Source organism: Coregonus lavaretus (genome assembly GCF_964263955.1).
Source record: "Coregonus lavaretus genome assembly, chromosome: 4".
Taxonomy (NCBI): domain Eukaryota; kingdom Metazoa; phylum Chordata; class Actinopteri; order Salmoniformes; family Salmonidae; genus Coregonus; species Coregonus lavaretus.
The window spans coordinates 40791234-40806893 of NC_139991.1; the positions used below are offsets into that span (position 1 = coordinate 40791234).

General features: G+C 40.2%; 1 protein-coding gene across 2 annotated transcripts; it reads right to left on the reverse strand.

Annotated features, from left to right (window-relative positions):
* Positions 1-3288: 3288 nt before the first annotated feature.
* Positions 3289-13299, reverse strand: LOC311127777 (FYN-binding protein 1-like). Of its 2 annotated transcripts, XM_084159657.1 has the most exons (18): positions 13175-13263; positions 9574-10567; positions 8543-8696; positions 8173-8245; positions 8004-8050; positions 7202-7328; positions 6887-7046; positions 6623-6755; positions 6461-6480; positions 6270-6342; positions 6045-6146; positions 5158-5198; positions 4920-5001; positions 4701-4800; positions 4450-4612; positions 4304-4337; positions 4119-4150; positions 3289-3921 (listed from the first exon to the last, which is right to left on the reverse strand). In XM_084159657.1, exons 1-18 carry the CDS (start codon positions 13175-13177, stop codon positions 3899-3901), a joined length of 2361 nt encoding a protein of 786 aa, XP_084015783.1. In that variant the 5' UTR covers positions 13178-13263; the 3' UTR covers positions 3289-3898. The 2 variants fall into 2 exon arrangements, with proteins under 2 accessions (XP_084015783.1, XP_084015784.1); XM_084159658.1 differs by lacking the exon at positions 6045-6146 and having other exon boundaries at positions 9574-10564; positions 13175-13299.
* Between the last annotated feature and the right edge of the window lie 2361 nt (positions 13300-15660).

Consider the following 15660-nt stretch of genomic DNA (forward strand, 5'->3'; position numbering starts at 1 on the left):
CAGCCACAACTCAGATATAAATTGTTTTTTTTCAAAGTTGCCGAAATGTCACGTGCATCCACTTATATCAGTGCACAGAATTAGGAATTAGAATATTTAATAGCATTTCTGATTTCTGTCAGCGCATTCCTAACAACCTAATCATTACGAAACTTATATTCGATCAAATAAGCCTCACGTAACTGTAAAGTGGTCCCCCCAATTGTAAAGTGGTTATCCCACTGGCTATAGGGTGAACGCACCAATTTGTGAGTCGCTCTGGCTAAGAGCGTCTGCTAAATGACGTTAATGTGCCCTTGAGCAAGGCACTTAACCCTAATTGCTCCTGTAAGTCGCTCTGGATAAGAGCGTCTGCTAAATGACTAAAATGTAATGTAAATGTACGTAACAAATTAGCAATTACATTTTTCGTTGACCAAACTCGACACTCATTAGATGTTTCCATTAACTTGTCCAGTAATTTTTTGTTTGACATTTAGAACGTTGTCATAGAAAATACATGCGACAAATACCTACTGCGTTGCGTTTCCATTTAACTGTCTTTTGTCGCTAAAAACAGCTGGAGGTAATGATGTAACATCCCCCAAAAAAACTTTTTTGCAAATAATAATGAAGTGGTTGAAGTGTTTCCATGAACCATTTAGGCAAATTTGCATTAATAATTCGGCGACAGGTTGTATGCCCTTCCACCTATCTGTTTGGTGTCTCAGGTAGCCTGACAAAGCCAGCATGGATAGAATGCAAGAATTGACTAATATTTGCCATATTCTAATACTTCTCATGTGCCAACGTATCCCCGCGGTCTGTGCCATGGTGAAATTTGCACTCCTGTAGATCTGAAATGATTGGATTGTGAAACTTGCATCCAACCAACCAGATCAGCATTACAATTCAGGCATTCTTGAAAGTCAGGACAATCCTTGTCCTGCAAAGAAACATTATTTTTATATTTGAAAATTTTGATTTAAATAACGGTAAATCATTGGATCTGATTAATTTGATTCAATGTAATTCAAACTTTGAGGACTGAAACCATAGAAATACAATGTATTTATGCAAAGCCATTGTCAACTTCCCGTCTGGTTATTTTGCTCACAGCTCACTGTCAATTGCTCACTGTCACACTATGTTTAGATTTCATATTAGGCTATGGATTTCGTACAGAAACATAATTGGTTTGCAAATGCAACTGGGGCCATGTCATCACGTGCCCGCGTCGGCAATTATCATTTATTAGAAAAAAACAGTTTCCATCATCATTTGTCGCAATAAGGAAAGTTCCATAAAAGCAAAATCCACATCGTCGAACAGATACAAATGTTTATGAATAAACCTGGTTCAATGGAAACCTGCCTCACTTCGTGGTCTTATTTTCAAAGACAGATTTTGAGCGGAGTAAACCCTCTCGGTTCACCTATTCCTCTCTGAGGAAGTGAGCAGTGAAGCCAGGGAGGAAGGTTGATAGCAGATCAAATCGAACGCAAATATACTACCAGTCAAAAGTTTGGACACACCTACTCATTCAAGGGTTTTTCTTTATTTTTACTATTTTTACATTGTAGAATAATACTGAAGACATCAAAACTATGAAATAACACATATGGAATCATGTAGTAACCAAAAAAGTGTTAAACAAATCAAAATATATTTTATATTTCAGATTCTTCAAATAGTCACCCTTTGCCTTGATGACAGCTTTGCACACTCTTGGCATTCTCTCAACCAGCTTCATGAGGTAGTCACCTGGAATGCATTTCAATTAACAGGTGTGCCTTCTTAAAAGTTAATTTGTTGAATTTCTTTTCTTCTTAATGCGTTTGAGCCAATCAGTTGTGTTGTGACAAGGTAGGGGGGGTATACAGAAGATAGCCCTATTTGGTAAAATACCAAGTCCATATTATGGCAAGAACAGCTTAAATAAGCAAAGAGAAATGACAGTCCATCATTACTTTAAGACATGAAGGTCAGTCAATACGGAAAATTTGAACGTTTCTTCAAGTGCAGTCGCAATAACCATCAAACGCTATGATGAAACCGGCTCTCATGAGGACCACCATAGGAATGGAAGACCCAGAGTTACCTCTACTGCAGAGGATAAGTTCATTAGAGTTACCAGCCTCAGAAATTGCAGCCCAAATAAATGCTTCACAGAGTTCAAGTCACAGACACAACTCAACATCAACTGTTCAGAGGGGACTGTGTGAATCAGGCCTTCATGGTCGAATTGCTGCAAAGAAACCACTACTAAAGGACACCAATAATAAGAAGAGACCTGCTTGGGTCAAGAAACACGAGCAATGGACATTAGACCGGTGGAAATTTGTCCTTTGGTCGGGAGTCCAAATTTGAGATTTGTGGTTCCAACCGCCGTGTCTTTGTGAGTGAATGGATGATCTCCGCATGCGTGGTTCCCACCGTAAAGCATGGACGAGGAGGTGTTATGGTGTGGGGGTGCTTTGCTGGTGACACTGTCTGTGATTTATTTAGAATTCAAGGCACACTTAACCAGCATGGCTAATACAATATTCTGCAGCGATATGCCATCCCATCTGGTTTGGACTTAGTGGGACTATCATTTGTTTTTCAACAGGACAATGACCCAACACACCTCCAGGCTGTGTAAGGGCTATTTTACCAAGAAGGAGAGTGATCGAGTGCTGCATCAGATGACCTGGCCTCCACAATCCCCTGACCTCAACCCAATTGAGATGGTTTGGGATGAGTCAGATGACAGAGTGAAGGAAAAGCAGCCAACTGGTGCTAAGCATATGTGGGAACTCCTTCAAGACTGTTTGCATTCCAGGTGAAGCTGGTTGAGAGAATGCCAAGAGTGTGCTACACTGTCATCAAGGCAAAGGGTGGCTATTTGAAGAATCTGAAATATAAAATATATTTTGATTTGTTTAACACTTTTTTGGTTACTACATGATTCCATATGTGTTATTTCATAGTTTTGATGTCTTCACTATTATTCTACAATGTAGAAAATAGTAAAAATAAAGAAAAACCCTTGAATGAGTAGGTGTGTCCAAACTTCTGACTGGTACTGTACATCATTTTATTTCCCTTTATAAAAGCTTTTATTCCCAGGTTCCCACATATAGCTCAGTGGGTTCCCACAAGAGGTTAATTTAGTCACCATTCTTTTTTATCTAAAGAAAACATTAGATAGACTATGTAGACTATGTGTGTTGTAGGCAAATAGAGTCCCAGTGAAATACTGCCATTCCAGCAAATATCATTATTCAGAGAAAGCAGTCATACATTTCATGCAGAAAACTGAAACAATGAAGGCCAAATCATTTATTTTATTGTAATTGTTATTATGTGAATCAAATGTATTTCTATGACATGGGCTTTATATGAAACCAAGGCAATTGTTCCCTCACACTCTCAGTCAGAAAGGTTAGGCCTATCGCATAACATTTAAGGTGGTCATGGACTCTGACTTTCAGTACAATATGACATAAGTAACACACCTGTCAGGTGAGAACCAGCCAACTATGACAACTGATCTGACATGCTTTATTTGGCATCACATAGTAAATTAATTTATGATGAGTATTTAAGTTGATCATCATCATCATCGTCGCACCTTTGTTGTCAATCAGTGTGTAATGTGTCTTGTTGGATATAGAATAAGCATTCAATGTGATTAAGTCATGTTATGTAACCCATAGGTTCAATATAAAAATGTAACATTGTATGTAATTTAGGCCTATACATTGCAAAGTCACAGTTATTCATAAAGGTAAAACATTAGAAAGAGACTGTATTGTTCTTGAATGAAAATGTAATGTCACCCCAAAATAACCACAATAAATAAGATAAAGATTATTGATATAAAACAAGAAACAAACCAAAATACAAGATATCGGCATCACATTGTAGACAGTGTTCAGTCGTTGTCATAGATGCAATCTGCAAAGAAATTTGAATTATTAGGCTACTAGAAATGACAGAAATTTGTGAAAAATGTTCTCTGGCATGAAAAACATATCAGCAACATATTGCAAGAATAAAATTGATATAGTTGTTCACTTGATCTTCTGATTCAGCCTCTTGTATGATACACATTGTTACATGCCATTATTGCATGTCAAAAGTCTGAAACGTACCATCACCAATGTCATCATAGATATCAGAATCTCTGTAAAAGCAAAACAGATAATTGATATCCAATTCAGGGCATTTCATATCCAAGCATTTTCTCTGCAGTTTAGTGAACTGGCTAATAACATACTTTAGATGATGTGTATTTATGGATGTGTTTTTGTATGATCTGTTTTTGTGTTGTACTTACTCTACTACAATATGGCTGGTCAAGACATAGCCAACTAATGGAGAGAGAGATAGGGAGAGGTGGAGATTATTAAAGTAAGCCCCCTTGCAAAACAATTTTTCTTGCAGAATGACTATGTTTCATACTGAGGATTCATTGTTACTCACACTTGCCCTCCTCGTTCCTGCAGATGAGCTTGTTGTCTACAGGCTTAACGATGACATCCACAGTCTCCCCAGGTCTCAACGGCAGATCCTTACTGCTCCACTTCTTATTGGCCAAGGTGGAAACGATGGTCACCTGATACAATACCTGGATCTCCCGATCATGCTATAGGTGGGAGAGGTCAGGATTGAGGGTCAAACAAATACACAAAATGTAAAATGATCAATGTAAATTGTGATAATATACAATTTACCTTGAACTTCTTTCTGAAATCCTTCTCTTCCTTCTCAAATTTCTTTAGCTTTTTAGGATCTTTGTCCTCAGCCTTATCCTTGGTTTTACTTCGTGGGAGACTGAAAAGAGAACAAATTGGACATTATCAAAATGTTTCCCAGTAGGGGATGAGGAGATTCTTATGTCATTACAACAACTCTGTTTAACCATGGGTCTATTTTTCTCTCTCTCTCATTACCTGCTGATAGGTGGAGTCGGAGGGAAGTTAGTGACATCCACATCATCATAGATTTCCTCATCAATGACCTCAGCAGATTGTTCTATAATAGCAAGAGATACAAAGAAAGAATAGCAAGAACATATTGAAAATGTAAGTGAAGTAAACAGTACTTCTCAAACTTCTATTCTTCAGTTTTTATAATGCCACTGACACAGAGCACACATAGTCACACTGGATATTAAACATAATACTTTACCAGTATTTCCTTCCTGATCAAACTGGGAAGGTGGACGTACTCTGAAAATGACAAAAACTGAATTAAAATCTTAGTCCATGTTATGTCTGGTTGATTGCTTGTGCTGTAGGTACATTTTTATCAAACAGACATGAATCAATACAGATAATTTAACAACCACACAGAAAGTCAACAAATAACACCAATTACACTATGATTAGAATGATTTTCTGACACCTGTACATAGAACATTGTGAGTGCATATAGATGTATAGACAGAATGAAAAGGTTGTTAAAGGCCAAGTGCAGTCAAAAATGTGATTGTACTGTGTTGTATATATATTTCCTATGAGGCTGGAATAATACCTTGAAATTGTGAAAATGATGATAATGCCACTTTAGTGTAAGAGCTGTTTGAAAAGGCCGCCTGAAATTTCAGCCTGTTTTGGTGGGATGGAGTTTTTGCAGCAAATGAGTTAATAGACCAATAAGAAAGAGTTCCAAACCTCTCTACCAATAACAGCTAGTTTTCAGTGTTCCCCCTCCCCACTCAGACCACTTCCTGACAGTTCTAGCAAAATTCTTGCTTGAGAAATTGCTCTTTGCTAAGAAGCAATTTTTGTTTCTTTTTGACCATTTTAATTGAAAACAATCACAGTAAGGTACTTAATTGTTACCCAGAAATTATATGATATTGAGATCAAAACGGCTGCATTGGACCTTTAATTCATTGAAGGACATACAAAAACAGTATTTTTATTCATGATTTAAGAATGATTTCAGATCGATTAAATGATTCAGTAATTAGTTAGTGTCCCTCCTGTTTAGTTCTTAGAGATTTTGGGTTATAGGGTTAGGAGTTAATGACAGTGTTTTTTCCTGATCCATCTTACTAATGAGAGAATTACTCAATTTTGCTGCCTGGGCCTTTTCTCCACTCCTCGAAGCCCTTAAACACCCAAGAGAGGCCGCGAGGTTTAGGAGGCAATCTGGGGTCCGAGGGGCTAGGGCTGCACACACACACTTATTTACATACACTCACACAGACACATGTATAGAAAGTATACACTCACAGATGAAAGCATGCCAATGAATCTATATCATCAGAGTGCAGCAGGTCATGATATTCTCACCTAACGTTGAAGCTTGAATCGTCCAGATCATCATATATGTCCCCAACCTCCTCAGGTGGTGGAGGAAGAACCACTATGAATGACAAAAGGAAGATTGAAACTACTGTAGATGTAACTAAAGTCATTTGTGACCACATTACCACATTGTGTTATTCAGTTTCAATATTAAGTTGTGGTCATTTGAAACTTACTTCCTGGACCCTTGATCCCACTGGAATAAGGAGAACATAATCACAGGGTCAAAACTAAAGACAGTGAAAGGACTTCATGCCGTACATTTCTATAGTAAGGTATTCATATCTTTCCAATGGTCATTGTCTCAAAGGTTTTGATAGTGTCAGTGGCCATTTTACCTGCTGAGGTCATTATGAAAGTCCACATCATCATATACCTCCGGTTCGTGTTCCATCTGACTGGGTATAGACACACCCTGACGCTTCAGGGTGTCAAAGTCAATCGCAACCGACTCAGTCTTCACATAGCCATCTGAAAATATACAGAGCACATGTTAGAGTCTCACACATGGGGAACAGTCAAATGGATGTGAGGGAGACAAGTCAAAATAATAGGAAGGAGATGTAGAGCAGGAGGAGGAGGAGGAGACAGCTGTCACTTACAGGAGCCATCCTGTGACCTTCCCAGCCAGCGGCCCTCTGGGTTGTCCAAAACACGCATGATGTCAATAGACTCTCCCTGCTTCAGGCCCAGGTCCGTCTTGCTCCCTTTACTGTCCAATTTGGCTTTGACCCTGTGGATGACCTCCAGTGGACCAGTCAGCTGCCACATTAAGGATAAATAAAAACATGATAGAGGATGCAGCGTAATACACATTCACTTCACAAATATTATACAGGATGGACTCCATGATAGCTACAATATAACAAGACTTAGAGGAACTACTGAACAACAGGCTTCTGCAGTGCAACACTCACTTTGAATTTCTTTCTGGCCTCTTGTTCTTTCCTCTCGCGTTCTTTCAGTTCTTTCTTTTCCACCTCCTGTTGTTTTTTCCCCTCCCTCTCTCGCTTTTTCTCTTGTTCCTTTGATTCCACTGGTCCCCTGATTAGAAATAAGTGTCAGTGGTGTTAATGCTCACTAGACGGCAGTGTCCATCTTAAACCTGTTCCTCATTCCAGAGATTGGTACAATAAAAGAAGTTGAATAGAAACTGGAGGGAATACATAGAGATACTGTAGTTAGAGGACTCAACTTGGATATAACCCCTTTTATATCCATATAACCCATGGACATTGCCATTGAAGGCAATGTATGTACACCATTGAGGGTCATGCATGCACTCACTGCTGTATTGTAAGTCGCTCTGGATAAGAACATCTGAAATGACTAAGATGTACATTTTAAAGTAGTCAACTGGGTGGGCATTCCTATGGTTTGGGAGCGATCAGCCAATGATCAGAGCATTCTTTTTCAAATTGGGTTCTATGGTTTGTAAATGGTTTGAAGTCATATCACCAACATCTCTCTAATGGCCAAAATAAATGAATGACACACAAGATTTGGTTCAGGACTCCAGCACTGCAGGTGGCGGTAAATCACCAATATTAGCTTTACAATAGTAGAAATACAAAAATACTACTTTCAAAAGGAGATGGCCTAAATGGCGCTGCCCAAGCTGTCACAGATACAAAGATGATACGTTTTAACATCAGAAATTATATGATATTGAGATCAAAACGGCTGCATTGGACCTTTATATAAGATCATCTTTCTCACCATCTTTTATCAAGATCTTCATACATTTCCTCATCACTCTCACTGTCCTATTGGATGAAAAATATGTAGTCAGAATACTGTAAGAATATATTGCGATAGTTAGTAAAAACAAAAACAAACAAAAAACATAGGTTTTACATTTGAACAAAGTGAAAATATTTTGAGTCACCTCAGTCCTTTGACTAGGAGGGTTGTTCATTAACCCCACATCATCATAGTTCTCATCTGGGTCAGGTTGGATTCTGGAGGCAGAGACACAAAGTCAGTCAATTGGCCAAAATGACCCACCACATCACAATGAAAATAAGGTCAGTACACAAGTACTCAACTTTTAAAGTTACTGAAGGAAATAATAAGTACTAGTGCATAAACATTTTTTTTTTTGTGAATGGGATTGTATGCTGTTTCTATGTTCTGAAGCAAGTGCATTGTGCCTCTACAGGCCTATGTGTATTTTACTTGTGTATGTACTTCAGTGCCAATCATGCTAGTCTAATATTGTCCGGCTTTCACAGGACATTCCCCAGTCTGATACTCACATGGCTCCTGGTGGTCGCGGTGGCAGGCTAGGGGCCATGGGGTTAGAGGGCAGGCTAGGGGCCATGGGGTTAGAGGGCAGGGGTGGGGCCATGGAGTTACTTGGGTGAGAGGCAGGAGGTGGGGGAACACTTCCCTTCCTAAACCCAGCAGGACCTTCAGGATAAAAACACAAACCTTTAGATGGCCCTTTCAGATGTAGTGAAGACGTTTTTCAAATCAATTGCAGATTATTAATCTAGTGATTGAATAAGACCTCCGTCCTCCGTGTTCTATGGACGTTATTCTGTAGTTGAAAGGGAATGTAGCAGAGTTTGAGATAAAAAAAATAATTGTCCCTATATGACGTGCCCAGCAGAAAACAAGCATTGGATATGAATATGTTGAATTTCATCCTGCATGTAGACAACAATCATTACAGAAATTCATAAATAGTACCTGCAACATCTCAAGACTACATTGTCACCAGAGGGAGTGTGGAATTCACATAGGATCCCTCTTCTGTCTGCTGACTTATAGTAATGCAAACCATGCTGAAGTCTATCTTTAGTCAAAACCATATTCACGTGTGGATCCAAAAAAGGAAACCTTTCACTTGAATTTATCCCTGTTTAAAGAGGAACTCCGCAATTAGGGACAAAACATCAGCTGTAAAAGGAGGAAGGTAAAACAGAAACTAGAGCGGGAACTTGAATAGAGGAAGCCAATATTTGTGTCTTTGGTTTTACATTTTGACGTTGAATTCTACTTTTGTGTATAACGGCTTTTATGAAGGTTTTGTAAGATCAACACCTCTGATCTGGCTCTCTGTTGTGATGACAACCTATGACACAGCTGATGTGTGTGTGTGTGTTCTACCACCTGTCTCTGATCAGTGGAGCATACAACCACAGAAACCACTCTAGCCTGGGTGCAGGCCTGTGAATCTGCAGAACTGGAGCATGTTTAGAACACCACAGCAGATGCATCTTAGCAGCTGATAGACTTATCCTGATGTGGCTTATTAGTGGTAAGTGAAAGACAGAACACTTACCATCGGTACTAGCCGCTGTACCCTTCTTTAACTTTTCCAAGTTGACCCTAGGAGGCCGGTTGGGTTTGGCTGGGGCAGTCCCCAGTGCCAGGATATTAGGCAGTGGGTTCCTTTTGGGGACAGAGGAGCTATTGGTGAGAACAGAAGGGTTTACCCCCACGACTGGAGAGGCGTAGCCCAGTGGCTTCTTAGTGATGCTGGGTTTCTTGCTGGCTATAGGTTTGGGGGGACAAGAGTCACTGGAGGTGAGGGGGAGTTTGGCTACTTCTTTTACTCCTTCCTCAGATAGTGTGTCTCCTCTATTGAATGCATTCTGAGCAGTCCTGAAGTTTGAGGGCTTGAGGGTATTGCCTGGTGTGAACGGTTTGATTGTAGAATCCACAGCTCCAGCCACACTATCCTCTGTCTGTAGCCGCATCTTTGCAATGGAGCTGATGGGTTTTTTGGAAGGGGGTAATTTGTTCGGCGTACCCCCGCTGTCGTCAGGTTTGGGGCTGCTGTCTTTGACCCAGGAGGATTTGGCCACAACCAGGGGTGGTTTGGGGAAGGCAGGCTTGGTGTCAAACAGGGTCGAGCTCAGAGAGGGCTTCTGGAGAGGGGTTTTTGGCAGAGGACTTTTGATCTCAGCGTCATGGGATAACTCTGGGCCAGGAGGTTTGGGTTTAAAGGGGTACTGTTTGACAAAAGAGGGTTTGTTGTCCTCTTGGGCACTTTCAAACATACTAGCGATCGTTTTGTTTTTGGGCAACTCCCTGACTTCTGGAGCGCTCTTGGTGGAGACAGTGTTCTTGATGAAGCTGGGTTTGGGCGCGGTGGAGGCTGCGCTGCCTGAGAGGCTGGTCTCCAGGACAGGTTTCTTAGGCTGGATGGGGGGACCAGAGGACAGGGTGGGGTGCACTGCAGCTTTAGGACGTCCTGTAGACATGCCCTCTGTGGAGTTTCCCCCCGTGCTGAAGCGAGCCGTGATGGCCTTTATATCCGACTTGTTGTTCTGCTGACAGTAAACAAACAAAGACTAGTGAGGAGGAAGTGTCCTTTATGTATACACTTTCATTATCATTTGTCCACAGGAGTTTCCCCTAATATTTTACCTCAATAGTCATTCATTAAACACTGTTGGTTATTTCTCTACTATACAAACACACAGACATATCTAACTGGGGAGCTAGGACAGGGAGAAAGAAAAAGAGATAGAGAGACAAGAGGGAGAAAACAGGTTGTAACTGACATTTCTGACATGTACAACTTCTCATTCTTATTGGGTTAGGGTCATCTAAGAGAAAAGTTGTTCTATGATTTTACAGCTCAGATTGACATTTCATCAAAGGACGGCCTCTGAAAAGGATGCTAAACCCTGAGTAAACTATACGATGTTTGCACCATGTTGGTATTAAACCACCTCAATCTCACCAAATCAAGCCAACAACAATTCACCTACCTCTCTGTGTCTTGCTGTGCTGAGAGCACTAAGCCCCTCAGGGTCCAAGTATGTGTAACAGATCATGCAGGAAATGCAACAAAGTCATGGCGCTAAACAGGAAGTGGGCACATAGGTGTTCTGTGCTCCCGTTACTTGATTAACCTATGTGCTGCTCTGTTTTTCATAGACAATATAGTTATTCTAACGATAATGGTTCTGCTACTACTATTTGACAAAAACGATATCTTGAATGGCTGGCTGTAAAAAGAGCTGTGTAAATATAATGATGATGACGTAATATGGCCTAATGAATCAGATTACCCCTCTATGATGAAAGGGTTCTGTATTATGACATTCTGTATTTCCTTAGTCAATATGCAAATTACCCTCTGGGACACAAAAAGCTGTTTATCTGTGGTCTGTGTGAGCAGGTATCGCAGGTTCTGGTAACTCTCCTCTGGTGAGAGGTTTTGAAAATGTATCTGTTATTAGCCACACTGGTGATATCTGCAGTAAAAATCTATGCCTCATCATGATGTTGATAATAAGGGACAGATGGTGGACGGCTCTCCTCTTGTAGCACCACCCCACACCTCACTATAATGAGGGTTGTTTGAATCGAGACAGAACAACCTATCATGAGGAAGTGCAGAGGACAGGCGTTCCGATTGCACAAGGCTGATGGCCACCTGACTGTGGAGAAACAAACTGTGCTGCTGTTGGACTTCAGGGGACAAACAATAGAGACAGCTAGGGGGGCAGAAGTGTCCATAGGAAGTGGCAGTAACTCATCAATTCATTAAACATGTTAATACTTGTTTCAGAGTGTATTGGACTTGTCACTCTTCATGAATACACATATAGCCTAATAAATTGTGTCATGTCACATAAAGAGCAAAGTAGGGAAATTACAGTAGTTCACACTGGTTCTGCTTAAAGCAGTCAATGTCACTTGACTTTGTTTTATCATTAGCCTCATTGGTGAGCATGCAGATTACTAAAGGGGTAAATGTATAGCCTATTCTCACATGACTGTATCTCAACTGTAATTTCCCCTTACAAACCACACAGGCCACAAAACTTCAGCTGGACTCCACTAAACTAGTTTATGTCCCTAATAAATGTAGATATTTGGGAGCTAATGATTATAATGCAACAAAGATATAAACGGGACACTGTCTGCCTGTCATTTATGTGTTGAAGGCTGTGAGACGTACAACCCATTTAACGACATTCAAAGCAGGGACTCCGCCACTCAGACAGAGAACTGTGACAACACTATGTCATGTTTACGTCTTTACAGACACAGTGGATTTCACTTGTCTATATGGCTACTGTCTGTGACATGGACTGTCACCAAAACACTGAAGAAGAGCCTTTCAGAGCCCTAGTGTCTCTAGTCACTTAACCAGAGATGTGCTGCATGTCTAGCCAGACTAAATTACAGCCAACAACAGAGGTTCTAAAGTAACACGTTGACTCTTTTCATCCATGAGTTTAGTTGGCTGTGTGCTGGAGATTATTTTGGTATGCCATGGCCTGGAGCAGTAACATGAAATCCATGGATGAAGAAAAGCGGACAGTAATTACATAGAAACAATTAATGACTTTTCCAACAAAAGAACAAACCTCCTGACACACTAAGGTCAATGTCCTTTAGATGTTAAGCTTGCAGAGAAATTAGAGAGAACAAAATGCATTGAGTAAAAGCAAAGAGGAACCAACGTTTTTTTCAGTATGGTGAAACAAGTTAAAAAGTCTGTATTACACAATCCAGATTGTCACAAACCTGTTTAGCAAAACTGTACTTCTCTAATGCAGAGGTTAAGTGCTACTTTAATAATAAAAAACAAAACTACATCTACAAATCCTTCTAAAAGACAGTATAGGTTCATAGTAATCAATTGCAGAATCACCATCTCATAGCACTTTCATAAAACTTCCCAAGAAAAATGTGCAAAGAAAACAGGGCACTGTATAACAAATAAGAAAATGAATAGGGAAATAGGCTAACATCTGCTACCTGCCACTACACTACGGTGTACAACAAGGAATGTAAACAAACAGTAAAGCTTTCCCAAGCTTTCCCAAGTTAAGTTAAGTTTCCCAAATAAAGATACAGCACCATTCACTTCTCAGTGTCCCAGCTCATGAGGATATGATTGTAAGGTAGGTACTCACCATAGTGGGAACACTCAGCGCCCAGGGAATCTACCCAGTCTGCATGTGGGCTGGTGGCCCTTAGGTAGGAGAGAGTTTGTTTGTGTATGTGAATGAGTTTCTCTATGTGTAGTGAATGTGTGTGTGAGCGATGGAGTGAAAGAGAGTGAGTGTGTGTCTGTGTGTTTGAGCATTTGTGACCTCAGTGTCTGTGTGCTATTGACTACTTCCCCTCTCTGCTAAATGACTCCTGTGTAGTCATCAGCATGGCAGTCTTATCTCTCTCTGTCCATCTGCTGTATTTGCGTATTTGAAGCAGGTACATTGCTCTTTCCATCTCCACTGAACCACCAGCGTCACAATTCCACAGTAGTTCCCCAGAACTGTCACGTGAAATACGGCCTCTCTCCTCCTCTGGACATACAGTACCAGTCAAAAGTTTGAACACACCTACTCATTCAAGGGTTTTTCTTTATTTTTACTATTTTCTACATTGTAGAATAATAGTGAAGACATCAAAACTATTAAATAACACATATGGAATCATGTAGTAACTAAAAAAGTGTTAAACAAATATTTGAGATTTGAGATTCTTCAAAGTAGCCACCCTTTGCCTTGATGACAGCTTTGCACACTTGGCATTCTCTCAACCAGCTTCATGAGGAATGCTTTTCCAACAGTGTTGAAGGAGTTCCCCCATATGCTGAGCACTTGTTGGCTGCTTTTCCTTCACTCTGCGGTCCAACTCATCCCAAACCACCTCAATTGGGTTGAGGTCGGGTGATTGTGGAGGCCAGGTCATCTGAAGCAGCACTCCATGCAGCACTCCAAAGCTCTTTACCGGACTTGCTTTTCAAAGATGGCTAGAAATGCACATGTTTTGTGCTCTTGTAGGAAGCAACCACTCCCCCATTGCTGACTAGAAATCTGCTATAACTGGGCTAATAACTCACTAACTAGCAAAGAATATGAACAAATGTACACACCTGGCTACATGCAGCTCTTGCTTTGATCTCAAAACAAGCGCATCTACTTGCGACCACTCATGCTGTAAGCACAGTCCAGCTCAAAGTGAATGGCACAGATCCATATATGGCAATGGTCTATTTACATATAGGGATACTGCAGCTCTGATTGGTTATGCCTGTCAATGCAATAGAATCCTACTCCAATGCAAAATCTCTTGCATAGTTTGTTTTGTTTCAGTAGGTTGGATTGAAAGTGGCTAATATTGCGTTGATTCGATTACAATTCACACAGTAGAGGGAAACGTTGATAGCGTTAACTAAAGGGGAAAACAAGAAAGTTGAGTTCAATCTCATGCTTCTCTGTGCGGGCTGATATTTATTTTGTGCGTGCAGTTTAGAGGGAACATTGCCTGTGAGCCCTCTCTCTTTCCATTTACTGTAACAGCCCTCTCATCCAGTGAGCACCGACCGACACAGGAGGTCCATGGATGTTAAAAAGTAGTTGAAATTTGGTCAGTCTAAATTTTAACCAATCATAGATGTCTGTTTCACATGTTTGGACAGCACAGCACAGTACAGCCTAGTAGAGTTAAGTACAGTACAGTACAGTAGAGCACACTAGAGTAGAGTACAGTATAATGTACTGTACTGTACTTTACTGTACTGTATTGTGCTGTAATGTCCAAACTTGTGAAACATAGACGTCTATGATTGGTACAGATTTGGTCTGGTCTAAACCAATAACATTCATAATTATGCATTTATAGTATAGTACAGATCAGATACCCATTATTATCATTCTGCTACCTTCATTCTGTTAACAGGTGTTAATCCACTTCACTTACTGTTTGTTCAACAACCAAAATAGATTTTTTCCAACTCAAGGTGTCATGTCATAGCTGACACCCCATTCTTTCTTTTAATCCTAATTTGGGGTAGTTATTTAAGAGCTTTTGGAAAACGTGGTCACATACAAAACTGAGGGAGATTTTATCATCATTTTGTTACCAAACTTTACACCTGTACTGTTCTTTGAGTAAATGTGTTTTTGTAACATATTCAGTGGAAATTGCTAAAAGTAGTCCTTGTGCATGGAGTTGTATGGTTTGTTTAACTTTGCAATCTATGGTTTTTGTTTGGAATACTTTTAAAGTGAAAAATTAGAGACAGCATTATTCTGTTATCGTGGAATTGCCCTGCACCCAGCTGCTGAACATATGTTTTCTCCCCACTAATCCTACTTGAATTTGTCCCATCCCCAGCATAGCTAAGACAACAGACAAAAATCCAGGTCAAATACAATCACATTCATTAGACCCATCTTATTCCTATTCTATTTTAAATAAGCATGAAACACAGATGACTATTAGCCTACAGTTAATCACCTGACATTCTCTTGTCAAACCAATTCCTATTTTACTATCTGGACGTGAACGTTAGTCTACAAGTCTGTAACTGTAAGAGTTGGAGTTATTTTTCATAACAATGCAGACTTGTGTGATTGATGTAGCCAAATAGCGGCGCTTTTGAAGCACACCT